At 26.5% G+C, this 13,043-nt stretch overlaps 2 protein-coding genes across 2 annotated transcripts in view; both read right to left on the minus strand.

Annotated features, from left to right (window-relative positions):
* Positions 1 to 6,870: 6,870 nt before the first annotated feature.
* LOC101493197 (protein LIFEGUARD 4-like) lies at positions 6,871 to 8,187 on the minus strand. The gene is made up of 4 exons (XM_004497017.4): positions 7,831 to 8,187; positions 7,627 to 7,740; positions 7,365 to 7,522; positions 6,871 to 7,278 (listed from the first exon to the last, which is right to left on the minus strand). Exons 1-4 carry the CDS (start codon positions 8,075 to 8,077, stop codon positions 7,078 to 7,080), a joined length of 720 nt encoding a protein of 239 aa, XP_004497074.1. The 5' UTR covers positions 8,078 to 8,187; the 3' UTR covers positions 6,871 to 7,077.
* A 4,564-nt stretch (positions 8,188 to 12,751) lies between these two features.
* LOC101506517 (uncharacterized) overlaps positions 12,752 to 13,043 on the minus strand; it is a 769-nt gene continuing 477 nt past the window's right edge. The window contains exon 2 of the mRNA XM_073367264.1: positions 12,752 to 13,038. Within this exon, the coding sequence (XP_073223365.1) occupies positions 12,752 to 13,038 (287 nt within the window). The remainder of the gene's footprint in view (positions 13,039 to 13,043) is intronic.

Here is a 13,043-nt window from a genome sequence, read left to right on the forward strand (position 1 = left end):
TAAATGCACCTTTTAAAAATTCCTGTTAAAACTTAAGAAAAATACTCAAGATTGATCTTGGTTATGAAAACAGAAAACGGAGAACGTTCTTGGTTTTTGATGTAAAACAGAGAACGTTCCTTGATTAGCTTAAAACAGAAAATCAGTTTATGTTTTATCTTGGTTAGTCAATTCAGTATGATAAATAAAGAGATAGGATAGAGAATACCACTCAAGGATTTTATCTTGGTTCACCCAACGTGGGTTACATCCAGTCCTCACACTATGAGATTTTCCACTATGTGTTTAAAAACAAAATACCTTCTTGATCTTACAACACCTAGTCTAGATCAACCTTGATCTATTTCAATCTCTATTACTTTCCACCCAGAAAGCAATAACAACACCTATCTAACCTTGATAGAATGTAATCTTAAACAAACTATGAAGAAACTCTTATAGTTTGAGTTTTTACAATTTGATTGTTTTGACAGAATTTGAGATTTCTCAACTCTTGTTTGAGAATTGATTCTTTACAAAGGGTTTGTTATTAATTACACAATCTTTATATGAAGATGAATCACCAACTGTTTTTGAAAAATAGCAGAATGTATGACAGCCCCTGTTTTTGCGAATGAGCAGAATTTCAAGTATGTATGTGATTGATTTGTGGATGTTTCAACACTTGAATTTCTTGCTTTGATTCTGGATATTGGCCTTCTATTTATAGGCTGTAGAGGCACTGAAAGAAGGTACAAAAGAACTGTTGGAGGTGCTATGTATTTTGCCTGAACCATTATTTCAGAATAAAAATAATCCTTCTTTGAAAACTGCTTTTTGACTTTTCTGGTTTAGCATTTAAAGCAGTTCTGCCCTTTTTAGAAAAAGCCTTTGACGTTTCTTCTTTGATCTTGGATGGTACACTCTCAATCTTGGGTCTTGAGTGTAGCTAGAGAATTTTGGAGAAGAATTATAAGCTATTTCAGGTGAGATACATTGCTTTTGGAGTTGTGCAGAAAACGGAGAACGATTAACGTTCTGGGTCTGTCAGTTTGAACTTTCTTGAGCTTCAATAATCAAACTGGAGTTCCCGTTTTAATCATTCCAGATGTCCTTTGCAATTGTCTTGTCGTATGTCAAGGTTGATCGAACTTTCTTGACAGTTTGTTTTTTGGAGTTACAAATTGTCTTGATTGTTTGTCTGTCTTTGAGTTCTTTTATTTTAGTGATCTGATAACTTTCTTGAGCTTGAATGAATCCTACTTGTTCCTTGTCATGTACTGATTAGATATGAATAAATTTCCAGGGCAGACTCTTTGTTAAAGAGATAGAAAAAGTTTGACCAATATGCTGTGATGGACAATTTTTGAAGCTGGAGATCATTCTCTGTTTTGATGCAGAATGGTCTTGTTGCTGTCTTTTCTGTTTTGCTTGATTCTGTTCTTAATTAAATCCACTCAAAAACACATGTTAAATTAACATAACATTTTAGAATCATAATTAACTTTCTTAATTAACCTTTGTTTATTTTTATCAAAACTTTAAATATAGAGTTTGTCTCAACATGGAGTACCTAGCTACACGAGTACTCTTGATAGACTCGCCTATGTGAATGTGGATGTGGCACCGCTTCCTATGTAATTTCGAGGCAGAATTCCTACAATGTTCACTATACTGAGATACACGTGTAGAGTCGTTAATGTACGGACTTTTGAGAATACACCCTATGCAAATGTTGTGTGTGAGTTTGATGTCACAAATAGAGTTCAAGACTACGAGTCACTTTTGTTGAATAAGAATCTTACTTACTATGCAAAGATTCAAGTCAATAGACACCTTTGTTTATGCACGATCTTATAGAAACGTTTGATGCTTTTAGAAATATTTCTTTAAATTCAAGTGGGGGATTGTTGGAACATAAAGCATGTTAATGTGTGAATTTAATTTTTTTTGAAGTCCCACATTGGAAAACTCTAATACTTTGAGTAGTTTTCAACACTATAAATCCTAAAGTCCCACATTGGATAGAAAACATATGTGGATTTGTTTCCATCATTATATAATGAGTTTCAAGTGAAAAGTACACCAAAGTTGGATGCATTTCTCAACTTTTTCTTTTCTCTCTTTTCTATTATGCTCGACTGATTTATGAGCCACTTCTCCTATTTCTTTATGTCCCTTTGATATTTATGAGCGATTTTGTATCGTTGTCTCTTCGATTTTTGAGCGGTTGTTATGCCATAGTCCCTTCAATTTTTTAGAGCAATTGTTATGTCGTAGCCCCTTCGTATTTTAGAGTGGTTTTTATGTCGTAGTTTGGTCGACTTTTGGATGGTCCTAATACCACTATCCTTTTAGAGCGATTTTTAAGTCGTAGTCCCGTCGGCTTTTTAATGATCCTAAAATCATTATGAACGGTTTTGTGACGTAGTCTTTTAGAGCGATTTTTTGTACCGTAGTTCTTTTGATTTATGAGTGGTCATAGTACCATATTGCGAATGACTTTAATCGTCATATTGAGAGCGACTTTAACTATTATATTGAGGGTGTAATTCTAGAACGGGTTCCTATGGTGCAGTGGAACTCTGATACAGTGAATCTGAATTGTTTTATCTTGGGGACTTCGTGGTTGATAATATGTCTTGTACCATTTGGGCAGCACTGCAAAACGTCTTAAAGAGAGCGGCTTAGTCCGCGACTCAACTCAGTAATATATTCGATGACATAAATTGTAATTTTTAAACTGTTTTTCAAAACTAAAAAAACAACAGTAACAGTAGTAGAAAATAGGTGAGAGACTGTAAGAAGATAAAAAAATACGAGAAAAAAAAAAGTAAATATAAAGAATTGTTTGTTATAATAGAAAGTAAAAAAAATCAATTTATTAATTTTACATTATAAATTAAGTTTATTGATCTAATATTTTCAAATCAAAACATTTTTATCAATTATGTTTTTATTATAAAAACAACTTAAAATTTTATTTTGCCTATTAAACCGATTTTTTAAACATTGCATACTTTACTTTATACTGTTATTTGATTTTTTTTCATGTTTTGATATGTACTGTTGTGGCTAAAATGTGCAACGCTATTTGTATAAATATAATAATTTGTTATTTCAATGGTATTTCTCCTCATCCAATGAGAGAAGTTGAATCTCACCGTATAACTTCTCCTGTTTCACCTATACCGTCACACCACTTCGAGAAATTTTATTTTTGGTGTTCTTGAGGTAAATCTACAACCTATATTCAAAGTAATGTGAGAAAATAGTAAAAAGTAAATATTAACTTCTCATTAATTTCTCTAAGATCTTATGTTCTATAATTAATTGTAGGTTCTAAGTTCTTATTACAAATCAAAAATTTGGTTCATCTATTTATAAGAAGTTTAGTTCCAATTTAATTTTCATCTATAAAATATCAAATTGGTTCTTTAAATTTCAACTAACGATCTTTAGAAGAAGAATGTAAAAATTACATTAGATTGAGTAATATTCAAAATTTATAGAAATTGCGTAGTTCAATTAATTTGAGTCACGGGCGAAAAATATTGAACACTTAAAATATTAAGTTTAAATTATGGTGAATGAGAAAATTACTAATTTAATTAAACAATATTCATATTTGTCCATAAAAAAAAAATGGAAATGTTATTGATTTTGGGACAAATTATCATTCAAAAATCGCTTCAACTTTTAACATGATCATATAATTTTGTTTACTATACACATAGACATTACATGAAATGTTCACACAATCCAGTTATAATTCAAAAATCAATTAAGAAAATAAGTTGATAAAAGAATTAACATGTATTGATTTATATTTGTAAGTGAAGACAAAAATGTTCTTGCTTGTTTTTTGTGAATGGTCAAAATAATTCTTCCCTCTTGCTAGAATAATTGCTAAGACGAGAAAAAGGTACTAATAACTTTTGTTTTAATGACATCAATTTAGTTTTATTTTACACTCAAATAATTACTTTTGTATAAGTTGTGTTATATCTCTCTTTTCCATAAATTCAGTTAATTAACTCCTTTATCAAATAGATTTGTACTACTTAATAAAACTTTTGTTTTATATTTTATTAAATATTTCATATAATTATGTGGATATATATATAGAGAGAGATTAAATAGCACATACGGTCCCTTAAACTTAATTTCAGTTAACGTTTTAGTCTTTTATCTTATTTTTTTCTCGACTTGATAATTTATTTTAATTTTAAGTGACAATTTAATTTTTTATGTTTTAAAATATCAACAATGTTATCTTTTTTTTTTACAAAAATTCAAATATTCAAACAAAACCAGAAAATTAATTATCATATTTAATATAATGCAAATTTTATCAAATGCATAACTCAAATATTCAAACAAACTCATATTTTCATCTCCAACAACATCAAATTCATCAAATAAATAATGAAAATATGAGTTTATTTAAATATTTAAGTTATGTATTTGATGAAATTTACATTATATTGAAGATGATAATTATTTTTTTGGGTTTTATTTGAAAATTTTGATGAATTTTTTGAGATTTTGTACAAAAAAATAATAACATTAACAAAAGATAAATGACTAAAACGTTAACTGAAATTAAGTTAACGGACTTCTGATGTTATTTAGCATATATATATATATAATATAGGGAGTGTATCTGGTGAGAACTGATAGTTATTATGATAAATGAAAACTATTAATAATAACCATTGGATTTAATTAACGCATAAGATTAAAATTTTAGAGAGATTTATTGACTCTAAGAATAACCATATTGAGTAGATTGACTCTACCACTTTTTATAAAATTTTAAAACTATTTGATACTTCATTAAATAATTTTAAATGAACATACAATAAACTTTAAAAAAATATAAGTGAATATCAATGAGTAGATTACATAGTTACAAAATTTGGATTTATATAAAATTTTGTATGTTTGATTATTAATATAACTAATTATAAACACTAAATTTCACTTTCTAATCATCAAATCAAAATATTTTATTAAGTAAACCAACTCCACAAATTTTTGTAAATTTTTTAAACTATTTAATACATAATACAATAATTTCAAATTAACATATAAAAACGATAGCTATATTACAAAGCTACGAATTTTAAATTTATATAAAATTTTGTTCGTTTGATCAATAATATATTATGTCAATTATTAACAGACTGATTAATAAAATTCATTGTTTATATTGAGTTATTAAATAGAGTCATTCATTTTAGAGTTATACTCTTAGAGTCAATAGATTCTAAATCATATTTTATATATATATATATATATAGATAGATATATATATATATATATATACATATATATATATATATTAAATTAATTATATTAACTATTTATAAATTAAGAGCTTTAACTATTTAGTTGTCAAATTAAAAAATAAAACTATTAGATTTTTAATCAAGTAATTAATTAATATGAGTAGAGTTGTCAAATTAACAAGTCTCGTCCAACCTAATTTATCCTTGATGTCCGGATCACATTAATAAATCAATTTAGTCTCATCTTTATTATTAAATTATAATATATTAAGACTTACTCATTTAATATACTACATATGCCAATGACCTAATCAAACTCCTTTTTCTTCTAAAAAAATTATATTTTAATTAAAACAAAAATTATGACAAAAAAACATCTCATGCCACCCCTTATTATAGGCTTAAAAAATGTCACAATAAAAGTAAAAAATGCTTGATTATTTCCTCACGTTATATTTTGCAATACAATTGTTAGGTTAGGATTGTGAATTTGCATTGCTATACTAATAAGTAGTAACCAATTTTTTGAGTTACGAGGAAATGTCATCCTCTGTATTTGTAATTTTCAATTAATTGACAATGATGCGTTGAACGATCAAAATTGGCATTTGAAGCTATTTTCCTGTTATATGACTGTTTATTACAATTTTTTTAAATGATTTTTATAGTATTTTATATTTAAATTATAACTATTTTAAAAAATAATTTTAAAAATAAATTTTTGACTGAAAAATTAGTTTAAATAAATTATTAGAATGAAAAGTTACTCATAATAAATTAGTTATGAAATATACATTTTATTTTAAAAAAATATAATTTTTATTAAGTTAAAATCTTTTTTTATTTTTCAGTTGAATTAAGATTTAAAAACATTATGTTAAAATTATCAAATAAATTATGGTAACTCTATAAACAAAAATAGATTGACTTAAATTTCTTAGTATATTGCGGTGCTCTATTTTTTAATTTAACAGCTAAAAATGCTGTTTTTAAAATCAGTAAAAGTGTAAAAAATAATCTATTTAATCTAGACTAAATTCTCTTCTAATCATTTTTTTAATAAAATATTTTTATTTTTTTAAAAGTTTTAAATTATCTTCTAATCATTTAGCATATCATCCCATTGTCTATTGGGTCGGTTCAGTTCAATTTCATTTAAATGTAAGTGTTATAGACTATAACAAAAAGACTCTTTAAATTGCCTTAATGATTCTTGAAATTAATATTATCATCTTTCGATTGTGAATACGATATATAAGGATCACGACTAAAAAGAGTACTATATTTTTTTATGGTGAAATATCGATAACGATTGCTTGGTGAACCCTACGAATTGTGTGGAAGTACTATGTTCCAAATTTGAGAATCTAAGAGTTTTATCAAACTCTCTTGATGGCAACAAAATGTGAATGAAAGATACAACTGAATTGAATTGAGCCCACAAATCTAAAAACTTCTCTCAAATTTTACATGATAAATATTAATGAACCGAATATGTGCATAATTATTAATCTTTTTTGAAATACCTATTCAAAAAACTTAGTTGAATTGATAAATGTCAAAATTGTTAGGTTGAATATTATGTGAGAATTGAATATAAGATTTCACAATTCTGTCCGAGGTTTACCTATTCCTTATTTATGGGAGAAAATATAATATACAAATTAATTAAAACATTGGCATTAAGCAAAAATGATAGAGTGCAATAAGGAATGTCAACATAGAATGGAAGAGAAGAGGCAAATTTAGAAACATGTTACATCTATAGTAGTTAAAAAAGAGGATTCAATGAATTGCCTTAAAGTTAAAGGTCATTCAAAATCGAAAGCAAATATATGAAGAGGTTGATAATGTCACCATAGATTGCAATGGCAGCCCAAATATAGTCGTCGTAGGTGTATCTTTTAATGAGGTCACAAGTATCATATACAATGAAACCACACATTATTAATGCACCCATTCCAGCATAGACCATACGACCCATTGGTCCAAGAGGGCAAAACATCTGTTCAATCATAAACATTTAGATATATTATGTATCCAACTAAATGTAAAAAAATAAAAATAAAAATGAAGCAAATTAATATTGACCTGAATAAGTCCAAACAACAACATGACCATAAGAGAAGCAAAGAGGAATGGGCCAAGGAAACTAAAATCACTGCCTCTTTTAACGGCCCAAAATGTGTAGAGGGTCAAGCAACCAACCACCGCACCCGTTAGAAATGCTGCTTCTGCGACCACAATTGCTGTTTGCCCCATGCACATTATTAATTCACAACACTCATTAGTTATTAGAGAGAAAATGAGACATATACTTACAATAATTAATAAATCGAATATAGAATCATACCTTGGGAAAAAGCACAGGCGAATCCAACGGTAACAGACATGCCAAGAGTATAGAGACCAAGTAGAAACAGATTCACCGGATGTTTATTGTAATATTTGCTCAACACCAATAAAACTGCATATGCATAATGTCCAAAGACACAACATTCAATCAAATAAACGAGTTTTATCTTAGTCTTATTTTTTTCTTTAATTAATTACATACCTATGAATGTGAAGATTAGAGAACCAAGCAAGGCGAAGAGGCTAAAATCATTGTAGAGAACGAAGTTCTTTGCAGGTGGAAAAAACACAAATAAAGAAGCAAAACCAGCTGTGAAAAGAAGCTGAATAGAAACAATTAGATAAACCTTGCGAATAAAACCCCATCGGAGCTCAGGTGATTCAATCATGTATGGATAAAGGCTGCCATGTGCTTGGGGAAACCCTGCCTCAATGTCACCCTTACCCATGGCGCAGCACGGTAACAAACAACCTCAAACACAATTAATTAGATGTTTAATTATGTCTCAATTCAATTTGTTTTTTTTGTTGTTGTTGTTGTTGCTGCAAATTGTAACTATTTGTCTTGGTTAATTTTAAAGTCCATTTTCTAATGCATTGCATATATAGAAATTGGTTTTGTTTAATTTTGGCTTTTTGCGTTGCGCGTACAACATGACATTTCTTCTTGTTCATTTATAGCTATTTCTTTCGCTGTCTTCAAATGATCACCGTTCTTTAAAATTTAATTTATGTCTCAAATTATATACTCTTTTTTTTAGAGAATGTCTCAAATTATACTGTGAGCCCAAATTTGCATTACTTTTCCACATATATGACATTTATTAAGTTGGACTCCATGGTGAAAGTGTTTTAGTTAAAAATAAATTATTTTGAAGAATCTGAATTTTGATACTAGATAAATAATAAACCTTGATCAAAGATTATTTGTTTTTTTGGCCGAACTACGAATTATTTCTTTTAATAACTACGCGGTCATTTAAGTAAAAATGCAACCTCCATTAGCCTGATCAATGAGTGAACGATTGATAAATGAATGATGGATGATTATTTGGATTTTGGAATTGAGGAGATTGCATAACCAATTCAGTAAGCTATGTTATGGTTGTCCATATCCCCTCGTGCACAAGTTCTTTAATGGCCCGTTTGATGGATATGATAAAAGACATGATATGAATAAGTTATCATATTATGTCTGAATTTAGTATTTGATTAATCAACATGATATTGATAAATTAATCAAAAATTATATCATATTATGTCTCTCTAGTTAAAATTTATATCTTGAATATGAGTTGGGTTAGAAACCAATAGGATATGATAAGAACAATAATTTATTCAATTATCCTTATATAATATAATTTAAAAAATAAATTAAAATATAATAAAATATAAATATAAAAATATTTTATAAAATATAATCTTCAATATAAAAATGTAAATATAATCAAATAGAAAAATAATTAATAGAATTTGATATTAAACTTAAAAATGAAATATTAATAATTAATTTAAAAAATGTTATGATTTTACACAAGGGTAATTTTGTTTTTTTTATATAATTTAATAAATTTGTATTTACAATTATTAAAATATGAAAGTTAATTGAAATTTTAAAAGAAATATAATTTATTTACAAAGTATTCTTTGCCATTTAAATATAATATATATCATATCTTTATTTACATTCTAACAAATAAAATATAATTATTTAATTACTCATGATTTTGTTTTTAAAATATAAATTCTTTATTTAGTAGTGTCAATGGATAGTTTTAATATGAAATTATTTCATTACTTATTTGGTCTTTTTTTGTTAATTTATAATATTTAAAATATAATAAGTTAGTTTTGAAAAAACTAATATATAATTGTTCATAATGGTAATTTTGTTATTTAAATATAATATATATTATATCATATCATGATGAGATGTGTATCAAATACATCACAAAATAAAATGTGATAATGTTGGTTATCGTGTGTATCAAATGCAAAATGTAATAATGTTTATCATGTCACTATCCTATCATATACAATTTTATATCTCTTATCGTGTTTTTTTCTATCATGCGCATCAAACATACCCTAAAGATCTTAACTAAGCAAACCAATTTATGATGTTTCAGTTTTTAAATCATCTTTTTATTTTGGATACTCCAAATTTCACCTCTTTATCTTTTATTTTTGGATAGATTATTCCACTAGAGATAATTTAATTTGAGAAGCGTCGAACACTAAGTAATATTCGAATTCAGATTCATAACATTGTGAGAGTCTAACTTATTCTACTAGACTCAATTTCTGATAGTCTCTATTTCTATCATATTAACAACATATTATAATTCAAAGCTTATATTTTGAAATTTCCATCATTGGACATGTTATAAGGCAGTACTAGACTATCATAATTCAAAACTGATGTTTGGTATTGGTTGTTATAAACATTAATCAGTACCATTACAGTATGCGGCGACATATTGGTCAAAGTGTGAAATGCAACACTAATTGCAGAGTACAATTGTACAAATAGCCTTATAATACCATTGCATTCAAGAGATTAGACAGCAATTTCAATTTTCAAATATATGAAGGCGTAATTCAAGATGAATGAAGCATTATAACAATAACGGTTCATGGAAAGGTATCTTTATGGTACAAAACCTCTTTTGATGTTGTCCATTGTACCGTAAGACAGCTTTGTCAGTTTCAAATTATTATGTTTTCCTTCCTTCCATTTCTCTGTTCATCATTACTTTACACAACAATTGAAGGCTTTAATTTAACACTGCTTATTTTCCCTCGAAGAAAGATTCAGATCCTGGTTACACTATATTGAAGCATAATTTACAATTTAGAACTAAATGTAAGCAATATAAGCTGAATGTTATTTTTTCTCTTCGAAAAATTGATTCATAAACTCTGTTACTTAACTCGATTTACATCTTTTGTTTTAAACTTGTTATATTATATTTCCATTTCCTGTTTAAAGAACCTTCAGGGGAGTTATAGTGTCATGTGGACCCATTCCTAAGAACAAGGAAATAAGACATTCAAATAGTCAAATCTTCTATAAAGTCATTCATGGATGACTTGTGTATTCAAATAATAGGCCGTGTTTGAAAATAAAATATAGAAAATACTCCATTTGTCTGATTTTAGACCTCGATGTCTCAAATTATTGTTATTTCACAATTCAATACAATATTAATAACTTTTTTTTACTAATATATTGTACTTGTCTCAAAATTATTGATCATTTTAATTTTCAAGACACTTATTTGTAATTATACAGTTTAATTAATATTATTTGTGTCATTTTCAATATAATATCTTTTACTATGTATTTATAATATTAATATCTAACAAATATAATTTTATAAAAGTAGTATTCTCTTTTCTTATTTATACATTTTTATTAATATGTTTGAAATAATTAAATTACTCAATTACTTTGAGACAAAGAAAGTAGTAGTATTTTTTATTATATCTCCACTAATTAAAATTTAACAAAAATTAATAAAAATATTTAAATAAAAAAAAATTCATTTTATCAACAAAACTAATAATTTTCTTAAAATTCGCACACAACTCAAATTGAACAATTAAAATAAAACAGTGAAATAATACAAAATAATAATAACAATGATAAGTGAAATCATTGATTGGTAGATTAAATAGATAATAATGGTATAAGTAGGTTAGAGTGAACTAACTTTTGTTGACAAAAAAAAAAAATAATTGTTAACTTTTGTTATAAATTTATTTTTAAGCTTAAGTTCGACATTTTTTAAAATTTGGTATTAAATGTTAATTTAATTATATATTTATTTCTTTTTAATTTATTTAAATAAGTACTTTAACATATTTTTAAATAAATTAATGAATTAATAAATAAATTATTTAAATTCTATTTTAATATTTAATATATTATTTAAAAACTTTTTTATAATAAGAATCTTAATATATAAAAAATCGAATAAGCCCACTTAATATAATTTAACACAAAATATACAATTTAATGTATAATAATCATGACAATAACACTCATTTATTTATACTTTCTTAATAATAAGTCCACTTAATAGATTTACAAAACTTTTTCAATCATACGTAACTTCACAATTTTGCAAAATAAACTTATAAAAAATCTTGTGGCTCCCCCATTTACAGGCAATTGCTAAATTATTCAAAGAATGGGCCATGTTAGTGGGGTTATGAATTATGAACTATCAGTATAATTTGTATAAAACAAGCGGGAAAAAGTAAAAAAAAATATAACTATCACTGTATAGATTGACAAGCTAATAGAGATAGAGGTGGTAGCTTAATCAATGGTTTCTTTTTATATCCTATTCTTTTTGACTGAACTGAGTTGTCCTTATGGCACACCAAAACAAAAAGAAACAAAATCAGGGGGGTCCATTAAATAGTTTGTTAATGATATTTATGAACATACAAAATGAAGAAAAAAAATAGAGCCCCCAACACTAGTCTTCAATCAATAATGAATGAACAAAAGGCAGTCACATGTAATTATCAACAGAATTTTTTTGAAAAAGAATACAAGGTAGAAAAAGCATGGGAATTGGGAAGTAACCACTAAAGAAGGATTCCTTGTTTATTTGTCTCCTTTGCTCTAAACATATTGATATGCATGGATTATTTTTTGTCCATCTTCATACTTCAAGTGTAGTTTTCATTTTCCAAAATTACAATCAACACCCCTGCAATAATTTTCTAAAATTGCTTAAGTATTTAATTTTTGATAAATCACCATTTTAAACAATGAAAACTTAAGACATTGTTACTTTGATAATTACATTAGTCAATAATTCAAATTAACCATGAAATCATTGAAAGAGTATCTGAAAAATATAATTACTATCAAAATAAATACTAAACTAAGTAACGTTTTAATTAATAATATGAAGACTAATTTAAATTTGTAACTTTGTCTAGAACTAAAGCTATGGATATTTTCAAAACTAAACTTGGTCTAATCTATCTAATCATTTTTCCTTGAATTAATAATCACCTTCACATGATATTATAATACATACATACATGAACTAAAATCATAGGATTCGATCTTAAAATGAAATAATAAACAACTATCTCTACTATTTCTTCTTTCTTTTAATTTTTCCATTACAGAACAATGAACCAAATCCAAAAAATCTTGCAGTAACTTTAGGAATATAAGCTTGAGGTAGATTCAAAACAGGACGAATTCTAACACCACTACTAGAAGATCCAGAATTTTTCTTTAACGATGAACTATAAAAATAATATGTACTTGAAGTTGAAGATGAAGAAGAAGATCTTCTACTACTCGAAGCAGAGGATTGTTTCTGCAACCTCTGCTTCTGTGTTTCCCTTACAAGCTCTGTTTCCTTCAGATTCGGTGCTGAA

This window comes from Cicer arietinum, chromosome 4, assembly GCF_000331145.2.
Source record: "Cicer arietinum cultivar CDC Frontier isolate Library 1 chromosome 4, Cicar.CDCFrontier_v2.0, whole genome shotgun sequence".
Lineage (NCBI taxonomy): Eukaryota > Viridiplantae > Streptophyta > Magnoliopsida > Fabales > Fabaceae > Cicer > Cicer arietinum.

Bases quoted from the DNA above. Each gene is read 5' to 3' on its own strand.
- LOC101493197 (XM_004497017.4), bottom strand. From the start codon at position 8,077: ATGGGTAAGGGTGACATTGAGGCAGGGTTTCCCCAAGCACATGGCAGC. The intron at 7,741-7,830 runs GTATGTAATTAA...ATGCATATGCAG, and splicing joins TCTAATCTTCACATTCATAG to TTTTATTGGTGTTGAGCAAA. The intron at 7,523-7,626 runs GTATGATTCTAT...TGGGGCAAACAG, and splicing joins CGCCTGTGCTTTTTCCCAAG to CAATTGTGGTCGCAGAAGCA.